This window comes from Cydia splendana, chromosome 2, assembly GCF_910591565.1.
Source record: "Cydia splendana chromosome 2, ilCydSple1.2, whole genome shotgun sequence".
NCBI classification, from domain to species: domain Eukaryota; kingdom Metazoa; phylum Arthropoda; class Insecta; order Lepidoptera; family Tortricidae; genus Cydia; species Cydia splendana.
The window spans coordinates 18,001,308-18,025,019 of record NC_085961.1 but is presented as its reverse complement, the minus strand read 5'-3'; the positions used below and the strand labels follow the sequence as shown (position 1 = coordinate 18,025,019).

General features: G+C 34.6%; 3 protein-coding genes across 4 annotated transcripts; 1 reads left to right on the top strand and 2 right to left on the bottom strand.

Moving 5' to 3' along the window:
• Positions 1-6,739: 6,739 nt before the first annotated feature.
• Positions 6,740-9,866, bottom strand: LOC134804700 (putative peptidyl-tRNA hydrolase PTRHD1). The gene is made up of 2 exons (XM_063777848.1): positions 9,518-9,866; positions 6,740-7,025 (listed from the first exon to the last, which is right to left on the bottom strand). Exons 1-2 carry the CDS (start codon positions 9,704-9,706, stop codon positions 6,834-6,836), a joined length of 381 nt encoding a protein of 126 aa, XP_063633918.1. The 5' UTR covers positions 9,707-9,866; the 3' UTR covers positions 6,740-6,833.
• A 391-nt stretch (positions 9,867-10,257) lies between these two features.
• LOC134799474 (U6 snRNA-associated Sm-like protein LSm8) lies at positions 10,258-10,668 on the top strand. The gene has a single exon (XM_063771886.1). It carries the CDS (start codon positions 10,346-10,348, stop codon positions 10,634-10,636), a length of 291 nt encoding a protein of 96 aa, XP_063627956.1. The 5' UTR covers positions 10,258-10,345; the 3' UTR covers positions 10,637-10,668.
• A 1,304-nt stretch (positions 10,669-11,972) lies between these two features.
• On the bottom strand, positions 11,973-18,134 carry LOC134804695 (probable mitochondrial glutathione transporter SLC25A40). Of its 2 annotated transcripts, none has more exons than XM_063777824.1 (9): positions 17,923-18,134; positions 17,678-17,835; positions 17,351-17,513; positions 16,418-16,540; positions 15,985-16,083; positions 15,775-15,887; positions 15,377-15,458; positions 14,450-14,657; positions 11,973-12,233 (listed from the first exon to the last, which is right to left on the bottom strand). In XM_063777824.1, exons 1-9 carry the CDS (start codon positions 18,011-18,013, stop codon positions 12,182-12,184), a joined length of 1,089 nt encoding a protein of 362 aa, XP_063633894.1. In that variant the 5' UTR covers positions 18,014-18,134; the 3' UTR covers positions 11,973-12,181. The 2 variants fall into 2 exon arrangements, with proteins under 2 accessions (XP_063633894.1, XP_063633904.1); XM_063777834.1 differs by lacking the exon at positions 11,973-12,233 and adding an exon at positions 13,011-13,092.
• Between the last annotated feature and the right edge of the window lie 5,578 nt (positions 18,135-23,712).

The window sequence follows — 23,712 nt, the reverse complement described above, 5'->3', positions numbered from 1 at the left end:
AGGAGTCACGAGATGCTTTAGGTGTCTTCTGTGATTTATCTAAGGCCTTCGACTGTGTTTGTCATGAAACATTAATCAGGAAACTTCATTATTACGGAGTTAGAGGATCGGCACTGAATTTACTTAAGTCCTACTTAAATGGTAGAATACAAAGGGTCGATGTGAATGGACAGCGATCACCTGGGTCATTGGTCTCTATGGGTGTTCCACAGGGGTCAATATTGGGGCCTTTCCTGTTCCTTATCTACATAAATGACTTGCCATTCCTTATTAAGACCCACCATGATATAGTATTGTTTGCAGACGACACCTCACTTATTTTCAAAGTCAAACGACAGCAACAAGCTTACAATGATGTAAACAATGCTATTTCAAAAGTAGTAAATTGGTTCAATGTTAATAATTTACTGTTAAATGAGAAAAAGACTAAATGTATTAAGTTTGTCACTAGTAGTAACGTAAGGCATGTGCAAACAAGTGTCATTGTGAAGGATGAGGAATTGGAATTAGTTGATAGTACAGTTTTTCTTGGTATAACTTTAGATTCTAAACTCCAGTGGGGTCCCCATATTGCTACTCTTTCGAATAGACTGAGCTCTGCAGCTTTTGCAGTGAGCAAAATCAGTCAGTTAACTGATGTGAAAACAGCTCGATTAGTATATTTTAGTTACTTCCATAGCATTATGGCATATGGTATTTTACTGTGGGGCGGTGCTTCAGAGATAAATACCATTTTTGTTCTGCAGAAGAGGGCTATCCGAGCAATATACAAAATGAACCATAGAGACTCACTTAGAGATAAATTTAAGGAAATTGACATAATGACAGTGCACTGTCAATACATTTATGAGAATATTCTGTACGTACATAAAAATATTGTAAATATTGGAAAAATTGTGAAATTCATAATATTAATACTAGAAATAAACATAAGCTCGCAGTGCCCTTCACTCGGCTCCATAAAATTAAAAAATCATTCATGGGTAATTGTGTAAGATTTTATAATAAACTTCCAAACCATATTACTGAATTATCTATTAATAAATTTAAGAATTATGTAAAGCGTAAACTTATTTCTAAAGCTTATTATACCACACAAGACTACATGAATGATATTACAACGTGGGATTAATTGTTATTCGAAATGATTATTTATTTATTAGGTATATTTGATTATTGATGAGGAAATGGATATTCCGATGTAATACTATCTACTTCTTTTGTCACTTATGCTTTTTTTTGACATTTAGATTTTATTCTAGAAATTCTAGACTAGTATTTTTTTATACAATCTTTTTAATGTTTGACGATCCTTTTGTGAAATTTTTAGTGTTAAATTTGATATGTATAATAATCCAATTTTATTATGGAATAATATTAACATCAATAAATTGCTCTGATAATTAGATTAAGATTAATTACGATTCATAAGAGCTTGTTGCTAGGCCTACATGAATAAAGTAAATTTTGTTTGTTTGTTTGTTTGTTTGTTTATAGTTCTGACACCTAGAGACATTTACACCTCTAAATATTATAGCTTTTTTTTTGTGTTTTGTATCTGTATTTGTTATGTAATTCGACATTAAGAGACCATATACATCTCTAAGTAATTGTAATACGTTAGTTTATATTGTTAGTTGTATTTTATAAAATTGTTAATGTCTTGTTATTATTTTTGCTTGTATGTAAATTCAATGTTGACGTGTAAAAGTGCCCTTGTGGCCTATTTGCTGAATAAATGTTGATATTTGATATTTAATATTTGAAACATAAAGGCGTCTACACCTACAGTCCTTTCCCATAATAATGCTTTTTTGACGATCCAGATTTTGAAAATTTTACAAAATGCGGAAATTGCCATAAAGGACTTAAAGCGCCAATAGCGTCTATGGCGCTTATGCTCTGGTTTCCTAGGATAGCGGTGCCGTCATATAGCGGCCGTCTCCATACAAATACTACGAGTCTACGACATCCATATCTAGCCGTATTATTTAGTCTTTACAGCTCGCGCGCACAATATCGCCTCGTGTGTACGTACGTAACACGCTTGTAGCACATTGTACTATACTTACTTACTGTGGGGAGTCACTCCTGACCTGACTTCGGCCAAACTCGGCTCCGTTCGGCTCGGCATTGCTCCAAGCAATTATTAGGGTTGACACCAATTGACGTCCTTTTACGTGCACGACCACAGATAAGATTATCACTTGAATTTTAACAACCCTAAATAGCCAAAAGGGATAGTGCCATACATTCGAAAGGGATAGCATGATTCGACTAGGGCTTGCAATATCGGATGGTTTCCAATTCCGGAACTGATTTTCGATATTGGATTCAAATTCCGGAATTCCGGAACTGGTTCCGGAATTAGGGTTTGTCATAATTTTATGAGATTTTTTCGTAAAAAACAACAAAAAATGTGAAATTCTGATACTTTACGTTTATTAAAGTTAGTAGGTATTGTTTAAGATAAATTTAATTTGAATTACTTTTTTTTCACCTCTTATTTTACCACCTTATTAAAATAGTTACTTTTATTCACTTCTATGATACGCGGTATTTATTTGGGGAGACCGTAGTTGCTAGCAAATCATTCGATGCATAATTTTATAAAATAGTTAAATTTAACAGCTTCCTACTCTTCCTAACCTATTAGTAGGTAGTGGTGGTGTTTAAGAAGTTGAAGGTCTAAGTTGGCTTTTTCCTTCCTAGTTCCTAATTATGATTCAGAATAATCATATATTATGTGCTTCTACAGGATCGATAGAGAAAACCTCTTTCTCTCTGAATCGAAGATAAAAAGTACAAATATTTTTAAATTTCAATTCTAAAAATTCGCTTATTTAGGTTTCAGACTATTCTGACTATTCTAAGCAAGTAAATCGCTTTGCTTTATTATTCCAACTGCAAACGGAAAAATAAAATATATACTATAGTTCATTAAATGACTAAGAGGCACGTAATAACGACAAAAAACAACAGTATAGTGTAGTTTCTTAACAATTTTCAATAATAAACGTATTAAAACCTAAAAAAAGTACTTAAATCCAATTCCGGAATTTTCGATATTCAGTGGTATCAATTCCGGAATTGTAATATCGGAAAATTTGTCCGAGATTCCGGAATTTCGAAATTCCGGAATGCAAGCCCTAGATTCGACCCTGTATCGCTGTCAAACTTCGGACCTTTCTGTATGGTAGTACTATTAATTATTCTGTGCTTACTGCTGTGGCGAGTGTGGCGCAACGACCCGAAGTACTACAACGTTAGTAAATTATAATACTTAGATAGGAGGGACAAATTGTAGACACAATAAAATTGATTAACTTTGGCCATAATTGGAATGGTATACTTATTACTTAACAACGCGTAGGTATTTATAAAATGCGTTTCAAGGATTCCGCAGCATTTATTTTTATATTAGAAACCAATAATTTTTTGTCATAGATCCAAAAATATTAGGCATTTAATTTATATACCTACATATATATGTATATTATATACCTACTTTCCCATGTTTATATTTTATTGATTTAAACTAACACAGCCTTCACACGCCATTTAAAATAATTAAATAAGCAAGCGATAAAATATAGTTTTATTATTTAAAACAATAACTAACAGAACAAATAATATCACAAATAATTGGTAATATAAGCACCTGCGAGGATAATAAGGGTTTACCTTTTAATTTCAGAGAAAATCCCATTAATTATTCCCATTATGCTTCATACAAATCGATACCTTTGGGTTGGGTTTGGGTTTGGGTTGGGTAATGTTTCTATAAAGAACATAGTTTCCCGACCAAATTCGCTTATATTCATTCTGGGGTGTAATTATAGCTAAATAAAGCTCTTTCAATAAAAAAATAACTCTTTAAAAATTGAGTTTTTATTTCTATGTGACGGATCCCTAAAATGTACGTACTGTAATTTGTAAGGTAAGAGCCTGATTTATTGAGTGAGAGTGAGAGGTGTGTATGTATTAATGTACAAGTTTCAAGTAAGCTTGAGATCATTGAGAGCGATGAGTCGCTCGCAATGCATTATAAATTATAACACAAAGAAGTAACTTCAAGAGATATATAGGTACCTATGGCTAATTTAATTTACTTCATTACAGGCATATTACATATGACCACCATTTGTTTGATACAGTCATCAAGCGCTATAAAACCGGCCATGTTAAAACAATTGATTGAAGATGATGAATATAACAATAACCAATGTTCTTTGAAAATTATTAAAAACACAGCAGCGTTAAAATATGTAACTATAGTCAATGTTAAGAACAACAAATTCCTGGATTATATTTATTCGTTGAATATTAAAACCCAGATGAGGACATTTTTGGCTACAAGACTTAAGCAACACAACGAAGCTTATGTTGTTCATTGCGATAACCTCGAAGAGTGCGAAAAAGGATTCGACGATTTGGTAAAGGATATATATTGGAATCCCAATGCAATATTTTTCATAACAGTCAAACACTTTAGCTGTTGCCAAGAAGATTTTTTCAGAAAGCTACATTATCTATACGTTTTCAAAACAATACTTGTGCTTCATGATTATATATTTTTTTATGATTTTCATCTTGGTGAACATTGTAATTTTACTGTAAATGCTATTAAGGAGTACATTTGTGATAGTCTTTCGTCAGACGATTCACCTATTTGGGCAGATATTAAAGCCTCTTTGGAAGAACGACATAAAACACCGTACTCGGGATGCAATATATCTGTGATAGTGAGCATTTCGGTGCCACTAGTATTTACCCCATTGGATACCCACGACGAGCCATTTGGATACGAAGAAGAATTCATAAGAATTTTAAAGATAATTAATTTTACTAACATATTCATTTCATATAATTCCAATTTGACCAGAAACGGCTTGGTATGTGAAAATCACACAGCCTCAGGTTTTCTTGGATTGCTTCAACGAGGTGCTGTAGACTATCTTTTGGGAGGAACAATTCTGTCCCATTACAGATTGCAAGTTTTTGATTTTACTTACCCTCATTTTTTTGACGATTTCGTGTTAATAGTACCAAAAGCTAGGCAAATTGAAAAATGGGAAGTTATGTACAAAGTGTTCAACCCATTGGTATGGGGACTTATGTCCCTAGCGTTTGTATGTGTGACTCTAGTAGCATATTTTATACAGTTTAGTTGTAATAGGGACTTGTACCACTTAGTTTTAACGACACTAGATATGTTCAGTTACTTTACTAACAATCCGCCTAAAAAAAAAATTACATGTTTTGTCTTATCATGGGCTTTATTTGCTTGGCTAATTATGAGTTTCGACCAAAGCGACTTAACAAGTATATTTACAAGACCGATGTATTTTAATCAAGTTAATTCCTTGCCCGAAATACTAAGCCAAAACTATAAATTGCACTTAAGTAGAGCTGCATATAATTATATGAAAGGAAGCGCGGAGCTAGATATGGGAGGATTAGTACAGAAGAGCACAATATGTAAAAACCGGGCAAGTGCGAGTCGGACTCGCGCACGAAGGGTTCCGTACCATAATGCAAAAAAAAAAAACAAAAAAAAAGCAAAAAAAAAAACGGTCACCCATCCAAATACTGACCACTCCCGACGTTGCTTAACTTTGGTCAAAAATCACGTTTGTTGTATGGGAGCCCCATTTAAATCTTTATTTTATTCTGTTTTTAGTATTTGTTGTTATAGCGGCAACAGAAATACATCATCTGTGAAAATTTCAACTGTCTAGCTATCACGGTTCGTGAGATACAGCCTGGTGACAGACGGACGGACGGACGGACGGACGGACGGACAGCGAAGTCTTAGTAATAGGGTCCCGTTTTACCCTTTGGGTACGGAACCCTAAAAATGACCTTGACGCTCTAAAAGCAGTTGCATATGAAAGAAAACGGTTTACTGTTGTATCTACGTTGAATTACCTTTACTCTAAAGCAGAGTTTTACAATGATAAAGGTGAAGCAACGCTACACCAGGTGGTAGTTCCGTATTCCCGCATATTCAAAACAGGTTACTTAAGGAAAGGTAACCCTAATTTAAAGCGAATACGCTTTCTTGAACGTCACGTCATTGCTTTTGGATTACAGCAAAGGTCTATATTAACATATATTCATATGAACAAACTAAAGTATTACAAAAATAAACATAATCTTTCGAAACCAGTATTATTTAATGACATAGCAGGAGTTTATTACACATATCTTTGTGGTTGTGTAATTTCAATGGTAACATTTTTAATTGAAGTTGTTTTTAGTAAGTTTAGTTCATTTCGTTATTGATTCGTATAGATTTAATTATTGAGATATAGTTTGTTTAAAAATGGCGCGCTGTATGATTGCTACATAATATTATTTTATTTCATATATTGTTTCATATACATATATGTACCTATAATTAATTAAATTATAGCTGTGATAATATTTGACTTAGAATAGTGTATTTTTGGAATGCATGGAGATAAATCTAAATATCTTGTGAATGTTTGATATTGATACCAACAATACATTTAATAAAAAAACATACCAAGGAAGTAAGTGAAAATAAAAAGTATTATGTTATTGATTCTTAATATATTACAATTGTAAATAGGTTTTTTAAATAATTTATAAATGTTTAGAAACAGATATGTAAGTTTTCATTTATCCAGCTATGAACTTAGGTATAGGACAATTCGAGTTTTAGTTATTTGATCAGTCAAATTGAAGAAATGTCACTTTGATGAGTATAAAAAAATAAAAATATTGAAACAATAAAAATAATAAGTAGATAATTTTACTTTCCTGCTTATTTATTTTGGTATTTTATCAAAATATAACTATACCTACTATTGTGAAGTCTCCAGTGTTGCTTTGTATAATTTAAATTTTCCTACAAATTTTTTCACCTCATCTTTTGGATATGGTTTCAAGGCAAGACATGTGGCTATATTTTCTGGTTGTTCAATCCATAATTTATGAGCTATGTAATTTTCTTTCAGTTTCTCAGCCAATTTCTTCAGTGTTTCTTCATTTGGAACCTGTTACAGAAATGACTACATTAACACCATTTGTTAAGAGCGCTATTACATTTCGGCGTTGAGCGAGTTTAGGTATTTTACGCGCTGCGGCAGGCCGTGCGAGCTTAGTATGCCGATCCCTTCTACCACACTCGCACTACAATGATGGATTAAACATTCTTGATCCTTCGCGAAGCATATTGAAATCAACCATAACAACACTAACTGTGCTTAACTTTTAAAGTCCTAAAACTGTTATTTGGTAAGTACGAAAATACTAAATGCAGTGCAAATGTAAGTGTTCATAAATTAATTTTTCATCTATTTTTGACGATTTTTGACCCCCCCACCCCTCAAATCATCCAAAAATACATCATACTACCATCATCCGATGTCCAGACCCCCCCCCCCCCCTCCTTCCATTTGAAACGACGTAATTTATGAATAGCCCCATACTCGTACTTATGAAGGTATAAGTATTACTCGAAATAAATTATAGGTACTCGCTTATTTACATGTTTCGTCATAGCATTTGGTACCTATAGGTTGTAAAGTTTGTATCAACGAGGGTTTAAAAACGAACTAGTATTGAGGATCTGATGATAATGATGATGATTAAGGTGGTCACGGATACCAATCAACCATGTAGTAACATGATTAGGCTCGTTTGATTCGTCTCAACAAGATCTTTGACACTGAAGATACACAGGGTCTGATGATGGAGCTGGAAGGCGGCCACGGGTACCAGTCTATCATGTAACTAAACCACTTCGTGTTTGGGCTCGTTTGATTCGTCTCAACAAGATCTTTGACACTGAAGATACACAGGGTCTGATGATGGAGCTGGAAGGTGGCCACGGGTACCAGTCTATCGTGTAACTAAACAACTTCGTGTTTAGGCTCGTTTGATTCGTCTCAACAAGATCTTTGACACTAGGTGATACACTAAACACGAAGCCCAAACACGATGCCCAAACACGAAGCCCAAACACGGAGCCCAAACACGAAGTGGTTCAGTTACGTGATAGACTAGTACTCGTCGCCACCTTCGAGCTCCATCATCAGACCCTGAGTAGTATCTTGTGTCAAAGATCTTGTTGCGACGAATCAAACGAGCCCAAACACGAAGTGGTTCAGTTACATGATAGACTGGTACCCGTGGCCACAGTCCAGCTCCATCATCAGACTCTGAGTACTAACTTTTGTCAAAGATCTTGTTGCGACGAATCGAACGAGCCCAAGCACGAAGTGGTTTAGTTGCATGGTTGATTGGTACCGGTGACCACTTTCAGGCTCCATCATCAGACCCTGAGTACTATCTTGTGTCAAAGATCTTGTTGAGACGAATCAAACGACCCCAAACACGAAGTGGTTTAGTTGCATGGTTGATTGGTACCGGTGACCACCTTCCGGCTCCATCATCAGACCATGAGTACTATCTTGTGTCAAAGATCTTGTTGAGATGAATAAAACGAGCCTAAACACGAAGTGGTTTAGTTGCATGGTTGATTGGTACCGGTGACCGCCTTCCGGCTCCATCATCAGACCCTGAGTACTATCTTGAGTCAAAATTAATACATATAGAATGTCAGGTCGTTTCAAATATTTTTAATCCTGTCCGGTAGTTTATTAAACTGTACCATTATAAATTATAATACTATAAAAACAGTGCTAGGATCAAAGTCTCTCGTTGCGGTTTACACGAACACAGTATAGCGTTTTACACGGCGCCCGCCGCACACAATGATAAAAAATCTCGTTGTCGCCGTTGAAAATGTGCGGAGCCGACCGACACACGTCCTGCCTCTACAAGCTCTGCCGCGGCACTGAGCTGGCGCAGCGCGCGTCATCGGTAATATAGAGTAGTTTTCAAAAAATTGCCAAAAAATTATAGTAGAATTTCATAAACACTAATGTATACCAACAGTATAAGCAAACGTTGCAGATTGCTTGAGTATGAAAATGACTTCGATATTAAGTAGATTTTCGTAGGAATTGACACTTGTTTCGGAGAGAAAATTGAGTTCGTTTTACTTTGATTTTCTCTTTCTCAAAGGTGTGTAGGAAAAATATCGTTTGATATGCCTAAAGTACAGGGTATTAGTAATACAAAATAGCCAGGTTTAGCAGAGTAAACTTCTCAACATTTCCAAATAAGAGCTTGCCATTCAGTGCTTCACGGGGATTTTCGGAAACGACCATCAGAAAAAAAATCATTACTAATTTAATAAGTCCTTTTTCTAATATTTACAACGATATTTAAAAAGATAAGAAGACGCTTTTCCTGGAACAAGTACTCATTGTTTCTAATAATGAGCACAAAGTCCTGAATTTCGTCGACTAGTATCATCAATTTTGCGTTATTTCGACTTTTCTTGTAAGAGCGCTCTTAAGAGTCTCTAGTAAAAACATTCTTATTGGTAATTCTAATTATCTTTAGTTTAGACGTTTCATTTATAAATTTTATAATTAATCAAATATATAAAGTACCTATATACTCTAATATTACTAACCTCTAAAACTACCTTGTGCATATTGTCTAAATCGTTCAAATAACATACTGTCTGCTCGTCGTCTTTGTAAAGATGTAAAACTGCCGTAGCTGCATGGCATGCTTGTGCTACCAATGCTCCAATAGACCAACCCAATTCTTTCAACAAATCACTACGCAACAAAACATATTGAACTATTGTATTAGACATGGTGAAAACTCTTTTTGACTTCACGTAAACGTTTATATTGAAGAATACTCATTAACTTCCTGTACGGTCAATTATATATATGTATAAACTTTATTCTATAAATTTCTTAATAACGCCGCCGTAATAAGCTGTACGATACAATTGTATATTTAACACACAATACATCAGTCGGCACCCATTAACATTTAACAGTTTTAACACGTGAAATAGTTGTCAAATTTGACATTTGTAAATTGAACGTAGGTTAACAAACATTTATTTACATACAATATATATACAGTGGTACTACTAAACGAAATTAATGACTAGCTTAAATCTAAAATAGGCCCTTGAGGCATTGTACGTAGGTTTAGATAGATTGCGAATTATTAACAGACGCTCAAACCTCACAAACTGCGGTATGATATAAAAGCTGTTATAAACAACTGAACCGAAAATACGGTTTCAAAGCGCTACTCCCTTTTCGTCATCTGGCAACATTGCCACACTGACACTGACACATGTTCAACTGACAAACTGTCATGTCAAAAACATAAACCACAAATCTTGGATCTTGGTTTGTGAAAATTGTGAATTATAAAAAAGCGAAAGCTGCAAAAGCATCTAATAAAGAAGAAACCGTGTAATTTAAAACTAGAAATGGCATCTGGCCTCGAAAACTACGTGAACCAAACAGTGTCTGTCATAACATCCGATGGACGGAATTTCATTGGCACGCTGAAAGGTTTTGACCAAACAATAAACATTATATTAGATGAATCCCATGAAAGAGTATTTTCTTCGTCTACTGGAGTGGCGCAGGTGGTGCTCGGGCTGCATATCATCCGAGGCGACAATGTTGCAATCGTGGGACAAATAGACGAATCCATTGATAGCAGACTGGACCTTGGCAATATTAAAGCTGAACCTTTAGGTGTAATAGCGCATTAACTTCATAATAAATAAACATTATTTGTAATTTATAGTGTTTTATGTTCAAATAATTTACTAATCTGGTCTGGCCTAGTGGGTAGTGACTAGGGTTGCCAGATCGAAAGGCGCTATTATCGGGTAAAAATATAATTTTTTCGCCATTTTGGGACTTAAGTCGGGAAAAAAACCATTCAAATTAAAGTACTTCATTGTATTAAAAACAACTATATTTTACATTATTGGCACTACGCTCGTCGATAGTTCGGCACTTGAAATTATTGTTTTATAATAACGTAAAGCTGTTTTTCGGGACAATTTTCACTTTGTCGGGAATCGGGAACACATGCTAAAAATCGGGAGAATCCCGCCAAATCCCGACCATCTGGCAACCCTAGTAGTGACCCTGCCTGCGAAGCCGATGGTCCTGGGTTCGAATCCCAGTAAGGGCATTTATTTGTGTGATGAACACTAATATTTGTTCGTGAGTCATCGGTGTTTTCTATGTATATAAGTATGTATTTATCTATATAAGTATGTATATCGTCACCTAGCACCCATAGTACAAGCTTTGCTTAGTTTGGGGCTAGGTTGATCTGTGTAAGATGTCCCCAATATTTATTTATTTATCATTAATTACATTTTACTAGATGGATAACATTTACATCACGGAATAAAGAATGAGCGTGCCGCGATTTACATTAATAATCAGCGTAAATCTGCAAACCAAACCATTGATTTAAATGCTTACTTATCACATGCTACCACATCAAATTATGTTTTAACATTATAAGATCAAACTCAAGAAAATATTTTGATGAAAATGTAGCATAGGTATTATTAGGGCCATATAATATTTTTTATTATTTACTTTTTATTGAGTAATTAACCAACAGCCATACTTTTCAAAGAAGATTATGAGAAAGTCATGCATTATTATTAATCTTCTGGTTCTTAGGTGTTTTTGGTTTTATATTTTCAAACAAGTTTTGGGGGACTGAAAACCAGGTGTTTTGTTTTATTGCTGACTGTACTTCTCACTTGCATGTCTATTAAGAACTTCTCGAGACCTTTCTAATGAACTAAACTCGATGTGTTTGTGTTTTTCCATCAAAGAGTTCCGTTTGCTACCTTCCGACTGCATCATCAGATCAGCTCCATGTTAGCATATTATTGCATTGTCATCGGAAGTACTACCGTAACTCAAAATTTCAACTGAATCAGACACTGGAAAGTGGTTAAAATTTAAGTTACAAGATTTGAAGCACACAAGTATAAAGATAGTTTGGATATACGGGGTCAAGATAAATAAAAGTGTATAAAAATAAAAGAAATGCATTCAGCATTAAGTTTTATTGCACCTATTTACAAATAGATCCATTATTTACATACATTGAACTAGTTCATCAAAAGAAGACAAATTTTCTTTCAATCCAGTAATCCTAATAATGAAGATAAACAAATTGTGTTCATCCAATAACATACAAGCAGCATGTAGCTTTGTCATAACAAACTTGATATACCTATTGATCCTTTGCAATAATGCATAAACTATATTGTCTATATTTAGGAATATTCAGCCCTACTTCCATTGGCTGTCAAAACTAGCTCTTGATGTCTGAAAAGAAATGTTTTTTAGTATTAGATTCACCTTTGCCTCTTTATTAAAGTTAAATCTTAACAGAATATCTTAATAGCAAATAAAAAAAAGTAATGAAATATTATGCAAAACTGTTATTATGATTGGAGTTTTTAACCAAGTATAGTAGATATGTAAACAAAAGAAAGTTGACTTTGAATATTTCACTTTGTAAAACATTTTCTTCTCAATAATGTACCTACCTAAACTGGGTCTTATAGTCTAACTAAGATATGGATAAGGTATTATCCTCATTTGTTATTTCTCTCCTGTTTTCCCTACTATCCTCATTTGTTATTTCTTCAAGTTAGGGATTAACTGGGGGTGACAAGTTGTATTGAAATATCCCTGCATTGGTTAATTGGGAAAGCTTATTTACATTTTATGCTAAGTGTGACACATTATTTACTGTCTTCCCTTTCTTATACAAAAGCCTATCATATCTACTTGAAAATTAAATATACAACCAAATTATACAACAATAAAAATAAAATAAATATTGTATGTGTGTTCAATTGGACTAAGTACTAACTACCTACTTATAAAATAGAGTTAAGCACATCTTTTAGTATAATGGTTATTGAATAGCAACAATAGTTACTTTCAAACAATTCCAAAGGTGTGACTCAATTTACTACTTATGATACTTAGAACACATAGATTAGTCTAAAATATTATTAGGTATACCTAGTTTAATATGATGTTCAGATTGTTAAATTACAAGTAATTACTATGTGCAATTTATTACACCCTAATAACCAACTAAATCTATACAGGTACCTTGTAAAGCTAACTTCAAGCCACTCAATCTTTACATATTTGGACTTTTATGCCACTCCTGGAATATGGAAGTAATGATAAATAAACTAGTTTGGCGATTCTGTGATAAATATGGCATAATATTACATTTGTGAGTTTGAGATACACCTACGAGTTGGTGATTGTAGGTATTTGATTAAAATACTTTTGAGTTCCCTTAGGAGATCAGAGGGCCTACCGCGAACCACGTTCGACGTGTTGCCCCTCTGTCGCGCGTGTAAATTCGTACGTAAGTGTGACAGGGAGGCAGCACGTCCAACGTGGTTCGCGGTAGGCCCTCAGATCACTTAAGATTTTGTTGTGTACATTCAAGGATCTTCTAGGCAATTTCTCAGGCGAGCATGATTATAACATTATGGTCTAATACTCTAATATCACGAGTGTTTTGTTCACCATTATTATATGCTTTTGTAACATTATAATAATCCTGTCACTTACCTACAGACTAAGAACGAGCCCCGTAAAATTCAAGAGCTACGAAATCTGTATAGTCAGTTTGCTATACTATCCTTATTAGTTCTGGGCATCTGGCAGCTGTTCATCAGTGGAGGTCGGAGTAAAACTTTTCAGTCGGCAAAAAGAAATGACATTTCAAGTGAAAAATGCCTAAGTTGCATGATTTATAGAGGGTGGGTCCTATGTATATTTTAGCATCAGAATAGACAACATTGCGTATGCAACGTTGCGCAGGCGACGACAATGAATAACGTTAGACGACAACTGGCACTTGTTTTCCGCCGATGGAAATGCCACTAAACTCAGAATTCTAAAACGTGCATTTTTCAAAAATTGTCTGAATTCTCCGATCTCCACCGATGTAAGTAATAATAATAAGGATCTAATCCCGGATTGCCCGGATCTAGCTGGTACCAATTAAGGATACTGGATAGTATATTAGCTAACTAGACAGGTTTCGTTGCTCTCGAAATTAATGATCCAAAAGACTCGGAGCCCTGTTAGCCTTTTTTTAGGTCTCGCCTCATCTCTTGACGCCTAAAAGGCTAAAAGCCTTTTTTATTTCATTGGTAAAAAGGGCTCGAGTCTTTTGGATCACTACTCGAAATCGTTAATCTATTTCAGTGGCTAGCTCTCAGTCTATCATATATATATATCATATAGGTACTTACCATACAATTTCAAACAATGATTACCTACTTATGTATGGTTTTTAAGAGCAATAATTGACACAAAGAAGACATGAGAAAAAAATTTTTTTTTCGGCAAACGTAAAAGATAAATAGCTTAAACATAATTTATCATAAACCCAGAAGCGTTAACTGAAAATTGCTGGACTAGGTACCTACTTACATCAATGATAACTTGATAAGCAATTAAATACCAAAAGTAGGTAACTAGGTAGTGTATTGTGATATTACCTTTGCATCTTTTCCTTGTATTTCTGTGTATTATATGTCTGGAAAAACTGTTTTCCATATTCGAAAGTTGCTATCATTATAGCACAAGCTGGTGCTACTTTAAATATTCGAGGTAGCAAGCCTGTGAAAAGTCCTTTAACGCCATGGTTTCTGTAGATATTTTTAGCGATGTCTTGCATATTGGAAGCCCTCTGACGATGTTTGTTGTCTGTAAATGAAAACGATTTTATTGTAGGTTAGAATACTCTTGAAATTTCTATTGATGTTTAGGTACAATACAAACGTATTACAGCGCAGGTCATAAGTAAGTAATCTAATTCTTTTTACTCTTAAATCGAGAAAAAACAGGGAAAATCGTGAGATCACCGTCCTTGGCGCTAAATAGTTCTTCTGGTTAGGAAGAAAATGCAAACACAGGCCATAATGGATAATAATAAGGGATCCGCGTATTAGCCATTTTGGTTTCCTTGAGTGTTGTCGAAATTATTAAATTTTTCCTTTTGAGGTACGGAACCCTAAAAAGGGTTGATGTTTATGACCAGTATTTTCGACACACAATGACAATATTGAGAGTGAGAGAAAGAAAGAGACTGGTAATATGTTTTTTTATTATTATTTTTTTTATAGCCTTTTTGTCGTGGCACCCTTATTAATGCTGTTTGTTTGCTCTTCCTTTTTTTTTTCTCTCTATTTAAATGTTTTGGGTGCCCGCTTGCCAGTCGGCATAGGCCTCCTCCAGTCTTCTCCATTCGTTCCTGTCTCTGGCGACCCTGCTCCATGTGGCACCAGCAACAGGCCTGAGCAACAGGTAATATGTAGGTACCTACAAATTCCAGTAGGGCTAGTAGGAAAACTTACTTAAAATGGTATGATGTATGATAAGTCTAAGTAGATTTCTGTCAGAGGTGAAATTACTGAATGACCAACCTGAGTAAATTTCCTTTTCACCCAATTCTATTTGTTGGTGTGTCTTCACTACATCAAAAGGTAATGTGATGAAGGCAGCCAGCTGTAAAGATAACATTTACTTACATTAAATTATCAATAAGAAAAATAACAACACCCTGTGCGTGGTTGTTATTTCTGTTGGAGTGAAAGTAATAAACCTTTTAGGTCCTTTAGCAAACCTTATACTTTGTACGAATCTTAATGAAATTTATGATTTAGAAATCTAACGTTTAATCATGCTAGCATGAGTTGCGTTCTCGCCCGTGATTCCATACCTACATCTAGCGCGACTTCAAGTACCATAGACTCGCGCGCGAGAACGCAACTTATGCTAGACCGCCATAACCCGATTAACCAAATAAATTGCAAATACTTACACTGCCTGCAACAGAACCACAAAAGAAATTGAACAAAAATGTATTTTTCTCAGGATTAGCATCAGGTGGACTGAACTTTCTTTTTGTAGTTTCAAATGTTGTCCAATATATACCTGAAATTAAAGTAGGGTTGTATTGTAATGGGTATTCAACGGTATTAAGTAGTGATTTATATTTATTGGAGTAAAAAAGACACTTAAAATACTTTACCCGAAAATGGAACATCTCTGAGAAGAGTAGATCCCAGTCCTCTAAATAATCCTCGGTAACCTTCGTATTTCACAACCTGTCTTAAGGCAGCATTGATTTCTGAAAGAGCAAGTGTGGTACAGGCCGTGATCATAGTAGTTTATTGTTCATGTTGATATGAGGCAGATGAAAATGAATATTACCCTTTACGCTTAATAAATAAAATCATTTAGTTCCCTAATTATTGCATTTGTATCAAAGTCAGAGCTCTAATACATTGCACAACTTCAATTGGCTTTACAACCTCATTTTGTTTCCACTAATGAAAACATGCCAAGTGCCCAGATCAAATAACTATAATTTGACACACAAACTAGTGGGGTTTTGTTATTCTAAAAATATTTTTACCGGTGCTGTCTCTTAGACCATTACATAAACAAAAGCTTAGTTTTACCTGAGTAAGTGAGTTTTTTTGACTGCATTTTTGTTCTTATCAGTTCCAGTGGGCTGACAATAGTCACAGCTATGGTCCTTGCTGATGCACCAGATATCAATGGTATCCACATGGGTTGATCAGCTGAAATATTTTAAGTTCCATATTATTTATTTAGTATGATATTTAAGATTTCAGGGTTGCTGATTTGGAAAACAATGATAGCAAATGTTTTTGTATATTTAAGCTGTGTATCCTAACTAATATTATAAATGCCAAAGTAATTCTGTCTGTCACACTTAAGGGTGAATCAAGTTTTAGAACACTGATTTTCTGTCCCTAGCAAAGAAAATCAATTTTTCAAAAACCATGTTGATTTTTTTACTTTTTTGTTTTTGCTAGGGAGCCTAGCGACACATATACAGTGTTCTAAAAGTTGATTCACCCTTAAACTGCTGAACCATTTAATAAAATTTGGGAGAGACATAGCATATTGACATTTGACGCAGACAAAGTTATTGGCAAATGCTACTAATTAATACAATAAAATAATAGAAGTATTTCTCCAACTGCATTAGGGGAATCAAAGAATACAGCAACATAACTGTGTAACCAATGCCAAGGCACTTGTGAAATGTTAATGCAACATTCTTTAATTCCACCAGAGCTGAGCTCAAGTGTAAATCCTCAACCTTGAAAGTGTATATTGAGTTCAACTACCTATGTCAATTAAAACTATTATTCTTATAACCAAGTCATATAGACTAAATTATGCATCATGAGATTAACATTCTTAATTTATTAAATTATGTAGATTTGTAGAAGCATAGGGCACAAAAGAAAAAGTCTGATATCTATGTCTTCCATAAACCCGCAAACAGAGTATAATAGGTTTTTTTGTGGTAATTGTATGGTGGGCTGCTCCCTAACAGTTCTAATAAAATTGAAGCTTACTTGTCTTTGTAAGGTTATTATAAAATGTTTTCGTTTTGTATCTGAGTTGTTCATATGTGACAAAATATATCACAGTACAGGGTAGAGCCAAAATCAGTGTTGGACTCAAACCAGACCATAAAGCAGGAACTCCTTCCAATTTAGCAATTTTATAGAAAGCATCCTGTAACATTAAAAAAATTATTACTTAATGCTGTTTATCAATATTACTTTAGGTCTGAAATAAGTCATTCTTAAGATAAGAGGATTATAACAGTAAAGGAAATATAAAGTTAAGGCACATTATCTGAATAAAAACAAAATAATACTAAATAAAAGTTTAGGCACCATAGTTCCGTGGAAGTGTACTCGGCGTGGTATCCAACCTGTTTCACCACAGGGGCATAGATGTTCCATCAAACCATTGCAGTATAGGTAACACTTATTAGACAATAATGCCTTCTGTTGTGCTTGCAAACGTATTTTAACCACGTCCAAGGGAGTCACTGAAAAATATTACAACGCTAATTTACCAAACATATTATATGAAGGTCACGTTAAAATAAATAAGTATTCAGATTTATTATTCTTACTGAATAATGAGGTTACAAGTGCACCGGAACATGCTGATGCCATTTGCTGAAACGGTGTAATTCGGAATTGGGGGTCATCTTCCCTAATCATTTTTTTCTTAAAATTGGCCGCAATAGTAGATAATAAAAGGTCTTAATCAGAATTAAGATTTAAAATAAAAACATTGTTTTTTTCGGATTTCATCATATGACAGTCTTTTCTGTCGTCTTGTTTTGACCACTGAAATATAAAACCTATGGAAGTGAAACGTCAACGAAAAATGCGTGCCAGTGTGACGTCATCCGGGAACAAAACATGGCGGTTTTAGTGCTGCCCAGAAGATTTTTACTGCTACTAGGTTTTATCGATACATCGATAACTTTTTAACGTGTTCGGCTCATTTTATTTAAAATACTAAGTATGTATTATTTGTGGAGTTTATGTTTTAATAGCAAGTAAGTAAATAAATAAAAATTCTTTATTAGTATATTGTTATGTGAAAAGATACTTTGATTGAGTAAGATGTGTGGAGTCTAGGACAATTTCGTGCTTCAAATTTGACAGGTAAACCAGATGACGCTGTACTACTCAATACATATTGCGATTTTTGCGGTAACTTGACGAAAAAAAGTTGACGTTTGACAACTTAGTGACCGCAAAACACATGGCGCAGTACAGCGCCATCTGTTTTGGATGTCAGAATAAGTGTACGTGTTTTTCTTGGACTTTACCTCTCTATTACAATCAATTTCGTTGTGTTGTTAACCCTAAAGTCTGTAACACACTACCGCACTGCACCTCGACCTTGGTGCGCCATATCTATAAGTGAGAGCGATACAAAATTCAAGCTTATTAAGCGACGGGTGAAAAAAAACAAAACACCTTCAGAACATTTTTTTTATTACAAAAATAAGGAATGACTTCCGCTCTTCAACTTCTTCAACATTTATTCAGCAAATAGGCCACAAGGGCATTTTTATACGTCAACATTGAATTTACATACAAGCAAAAATAATAACAATACATTAACCATTTTATAAATTACAACTATATGTATATGGTCTCTTAATGTCGAATAACTATAAAACTATAATAATGATATAAAAAAGCCCGCAGGGCAGCTTGTGGAGTAACGACCCCACGGACCCGAGTTACTCGAGTGCTCCCGAGAGTCGGTCAGGGTCTCCATCTCCAGCCAGTCTTTCTTTTTATGTTCATTTCTTGGTAACCTATAAAAAATGATTTAATTATTAAATTAAGATAATTTAGTTGGTTTGAAGCGGGGTAGCATAATAAAATAAGAAAATATAAATAGGCAATCATAATATATCGATATCAAAGTCGATAAATAAAGTACAACCCTAGCTGAAATGTTTACATTATTTAAGCGTAAAAATATAGTTAAATAAATCCAATCACTTCATGATCTATAACTGCACAGAAGAACCTTGCTATTTATAATGTGAAACATCCTTAAATTTCCCAGGAACATTAACAATAACCAATATTTTTCATGTAAATTATAGCGTACCTGTGTATGGTTAAAGATGGCTGATTTGGTGGTTTTCTTATGCCGCACCCTAATACACTACACACTGGCATATTCGCGACGTAATTATTCACATTTGGCTTCAATTATTTTCAATCACAAGCAAAATATTGAAAGATAATTAATAATTTTAATTTTCACCACGACTTTTTGACAGGACAAGTACCGGCTGAACTGACAGACAATGACATTTGGGTGACTAAACATGGCGGATTTTCGGCCGCATTAGGTATTTACGTATTTTCATGGAACACTTTATGTACGTACTGAAATACTGTCATCTTTTTTTGCTAAGGGTTACAGTGCTGAGTAAAAACGAGATAGATATATATTTATGTGTGTGCCGTCAAAATGGGTGCTATTTCTATAAGCAATTGTACGTATAGAACAATATGTCTTGTCCCTATTATATAGGTCTATGGTTTTGACGATTGTTGTCAGTTCTGTCAATGTCAAACGGAGCCAATAATGCACAGCCAAAATAATGCGCGACCTCATAATTATGGACAATGGTACAGATTAAAGCGCTTACGTAACTTACTTAATTTCTCTCCCGCTGTCTATAGCTGCGAAATGGCATGTGAATTTAGATAATTACCAGCTACATGGGTGCAAAGAATTCTATCTATCGATCACGCGCTGGTCCAGCTTTGGGCCATCGTGTAGAGGAGCCAAAAAAGAGCGAACAATATAATGCCAAAGAGCATATAATCACTACGTTTTAATGCGTCAAGACCTAGCCCCAAAGAATATAATACTCACTAGGAGAAGAACGATAACTCCATACAAAAAAATGTCCCTTTCAAAAGTTCGTTTATACTACTAGCGCTCTGGTAGGATACCATTGTAATTAGAATTGACAACCCGTTTAGCCTAGCGGGTATTGGCAGTAATCCAGTTCAGGAAGCTAATGGTCCTGGGTTCGAATCCCAGAGAGGGAATTTATTTTTGTATTTTTTTCTTTTTTGTTGGGGTCAGGTTTTTAAGAGCCCAACAACGTGCACACTAGCGCCACTGCTGAATACATTAAACTAGTTTTTATGTTATTGGATTCGTCAATCTACCCGTCCAAAGTTAAAACGGCCGTTTTTGTTTTGAGCTCATAGATCGACGAATCCAGCAACATAAAATCTAGTTTGATGTATTCAAAAGGTACCTAAATACACAATACAGTCCGTAGCGGCCCCTTTTTTAAATACATGTCGTTAAATTTAAATAATCACGATTATTTAGCAGTGGCGCTAGTGTGCACGTTGTTGGGCTCTTAAATTAGCATTTCACAAATAAGTAAAAAAATACGTTAAAAGATAATGATTAGGTACTATATTCAGAAATTCGTGAAATATAAAAGGTAACAAAAAGTTACGTATTATTAAGATATAAATATTTTCATAATACATATGAATACATACACTGATATGGCAAATGGTTACAAGTTGTTATTACATCTATCCGGTTATCGGACATTTTCTGCTTCACAGCTCCGCGCAGCGTTCTTGGTCACCGGGAAACTAGTTTGGATATGCGGCAGATACGTGCCCTTCTGAGCTTTTTCCAAGAAATCATATGACGGCCCAGGATTATATTATTATCTCACGCTCAAGCCATCTGCTGATTCACTTTCTAAAACAAAATAGTCAAAAAATTAAACAATATAATCTATCTTCCTAATTACTAACGTCGCTAATTCCTAGGGTTACCAGCTTAAACAATGTGGGGTTTTACATCTATGTTGAATTTTGATTATAATTTCGGACGCGATATAGCGTCCGCGGGACTTACGGGGATAGTAAGATTAAATTATTATATTTGAATTTGGTAATTAGCACGCTCATTTTTATTTAAAGATTAATATATATCTTACCTTGAAATTATCGCTGTTTCTGATTTACTACAACGGTTTCCACACACACATTAGGGCTTTCCATAATCCGGATAAGAATTGTTGATAAAGTCGCCATTGCCGGATACATACAGCAAGGAAGGAAGAGAGACAACGGTTTAAATTTAACTAAGTCTGTGCGAAGACGCATTTAGATATGTTGGTCGTACATATGAATAGTTTTTATTTTTAAAATTAATAGGTAAATAAATATATTTCAAGTGAATAAATCGTTTTATATGAAAATTGATATTTTTGCATTAAATGACTTAAATGACAGCATTGACATTACAGACTTTTATCTTGTCCATGTTCTTACCGGCCAGACCCAAATCAAGGCCTATCAAAGAGGCCAATTGACAAAGATTTTTTTTTATTTTATCAAGGAGGGTAGAGGCACGTCTACCCTTCGTAGATTTTATGAACATAGACAAAGACTAACTGAAATATAATAGATAATAATATACATATATCAAAAAATAAATAATAATTTACATATGACTACTTCATAAAATACAAATCGAAATATATGATTTGTTCCTAGAAATCGTATCTATAGACAAAGCCAGTTCTAGCAATGTTGCTGTAGTAAAATATTTTGATGTTAATTACTGGCAATCTCGTCTGGGAACGGACAACACATGTACAATTTTGAAGGGTCACATCGTTTCAAGGAAGTCAATAGGCCTTGCCTAGCCCCCTCCAGACTATGCGCGTGAATCGCGGGCGAAACCGCGAATGCGAGTGTGGAGTCGATTTCGCTGTCTGCGAAAATCGACTCCACACTCGCGTTCGCGGCTTCGCGCACGAGTGTCGAGGAGGCTTTATTATTAAGCCCCTATCAAAGAGAATATAATCACTACGTTTTAAGAGGCGGGACTTCCATACTAGCGACTTGATCAGTCTGTGTGTGTTTGGTTCTCCAACCATTACCAACATGTACGACAAAGAACTGTCAAAGAACAATAGTACCAACATAACACAGTTAAATAGTGTAGTATGCTATACTCTAAATCATAATTAGATTCCAAAAAAAGTAAGACAATGTTGCCACTTTTTACTAGCGCGTCTTGTATTTATGTAAAAATAAGTAAATAAAAGTACTTTTTTAAATCGTAGGCGTAAAATTACCAATAAATAAATTATCTTAGCGTATTTATTTATACAAAGGAATTTACTATTTTACAAACAAATTATTGCAGTGGCAACATTTTTTGGAATCTAATTATGATTTAGAGTTTACACGCTTGCGTATTTTATCGATATCGATAAATTGGGGAGGGTTGAAACATGGGCCCCTGTCAACAAATTTCGAACTCGAAATCAGGTTAAGCCCCGCAAGTGTGGAGTCGATTTTCGCAGACAGCGAAATCGACTCCACACTCGCGTTCGCGGCTTCGCCCGCGATTCACGCGCATAGTCTGGAGGGGGCTTTAGAATCAAGTCCACATTTAAGTCGTATGTTATACAATATAGTGTTCTTTGAGTGGACCAATACATGGTTGGACTTAAATGTGAAACACGATTTTTATTTGTATAAATAAAAATATGTAAAATTATTTTTTTTAAATAATTTAATGTATTTAATTTAAAATACATCCCGATGGTTCGACGGTCCACAGGTAACAGAGGAAAATGTGTATTCACCTGATTAAATGATTTTTTTACTATATATTATATTCCTGAATAATAAAACTTCAGTCTTTTTTTTTTACAACTTATTTGACCCACTACCTGCAACTGAAAACATTTTACCATTAAAACAGACACATATACATTTTCTTATATTTTAGGTTAAATCTTAAATAAACTAGATTCCAAAAATATATAACATAATGTCCATTCCATTAATGCACAGATGATAGATAATTTTCCACTAAAAATATTCGGAGAAATAATTATAGCCATGTTGCATGCAAGTTATCAGGAAATTCACTCATTTTATTTTACTATTTACATTGATAAAAAATGAGGCTGCAGTTATCGATACTTGTAGTACATCCCTAGTTCACAATGAAAGTGGATATGATGGCTCCTCTACACGAATGGCCAACGCCGGCCAATCCAAGGGACGCATTTATGCATTAGAGGGAGCAAGTGATATTGCTATCTCAGTCTACCGCATGGCTGCGTCCCTTGGATTGGCCGGCGTTGGCCATTCGTGTAGAGGAGCCATTAAATATCTAATTTTCGATGTTTTTATAGCCTGCTACACCAAAATAAGGTTAAAAGTATACTTACCGGTCTTCATTCGGTTTTTTTGCGATTTTCGCGAGCGTATCAATTGCCACATAGTTCGCACTTAAACAAATTAGTTTTCGGTGGCATTTAAACAAAATCTATTGACTCACTGTATGTTCTTATCACGTTTGACTGTTT

Bases quoted from the DNA above. Each gene is read 5' to 3' on its own strand.
- LOC134804700 (XM_063777848.1), bottom strand. From the start codon at position 9,706: ATGTCTAATACAATAGTTCAATATGTTTTGTTGCGTAGTGATTTGTTG. The intron at 7,026-9,517 runs GTTAGTAATATT...TTTCTGTAACAG, and splicing joins TGCACAAGGTAGTTTTAGAG to GTTCCAAATGAAGAAACACT.
- LOC134799474 (XM_063771886.1), top strand. From the start codon at position 10,346: ATGGCATCTGGCCTCGAAAACTACGTGAACCAAACAGTGTCTGTCATA.
- LOC134804695 (XM_063777824.1), bottom strand. From the start codon at position 18,013: ATGATTAGGGAAGATGACCCCCAATTCCGAATTACACCGTTTCAGCAA. The intron at 16,084-16,417 runs GTAAAACTAAGC...TTGCTCTTTCAG, and splicing joins AAAAAAACTCACTTACTCAG to AAATCAATGCTGCCTTAAGA. The intron at 15,459-15,774 runs GTAAGTATTTGC...TTATCTTTACAG, and splicing joins GTGGTTCTGTTGCAGGCAGT to CTGGCTGCCTTCATCACATT.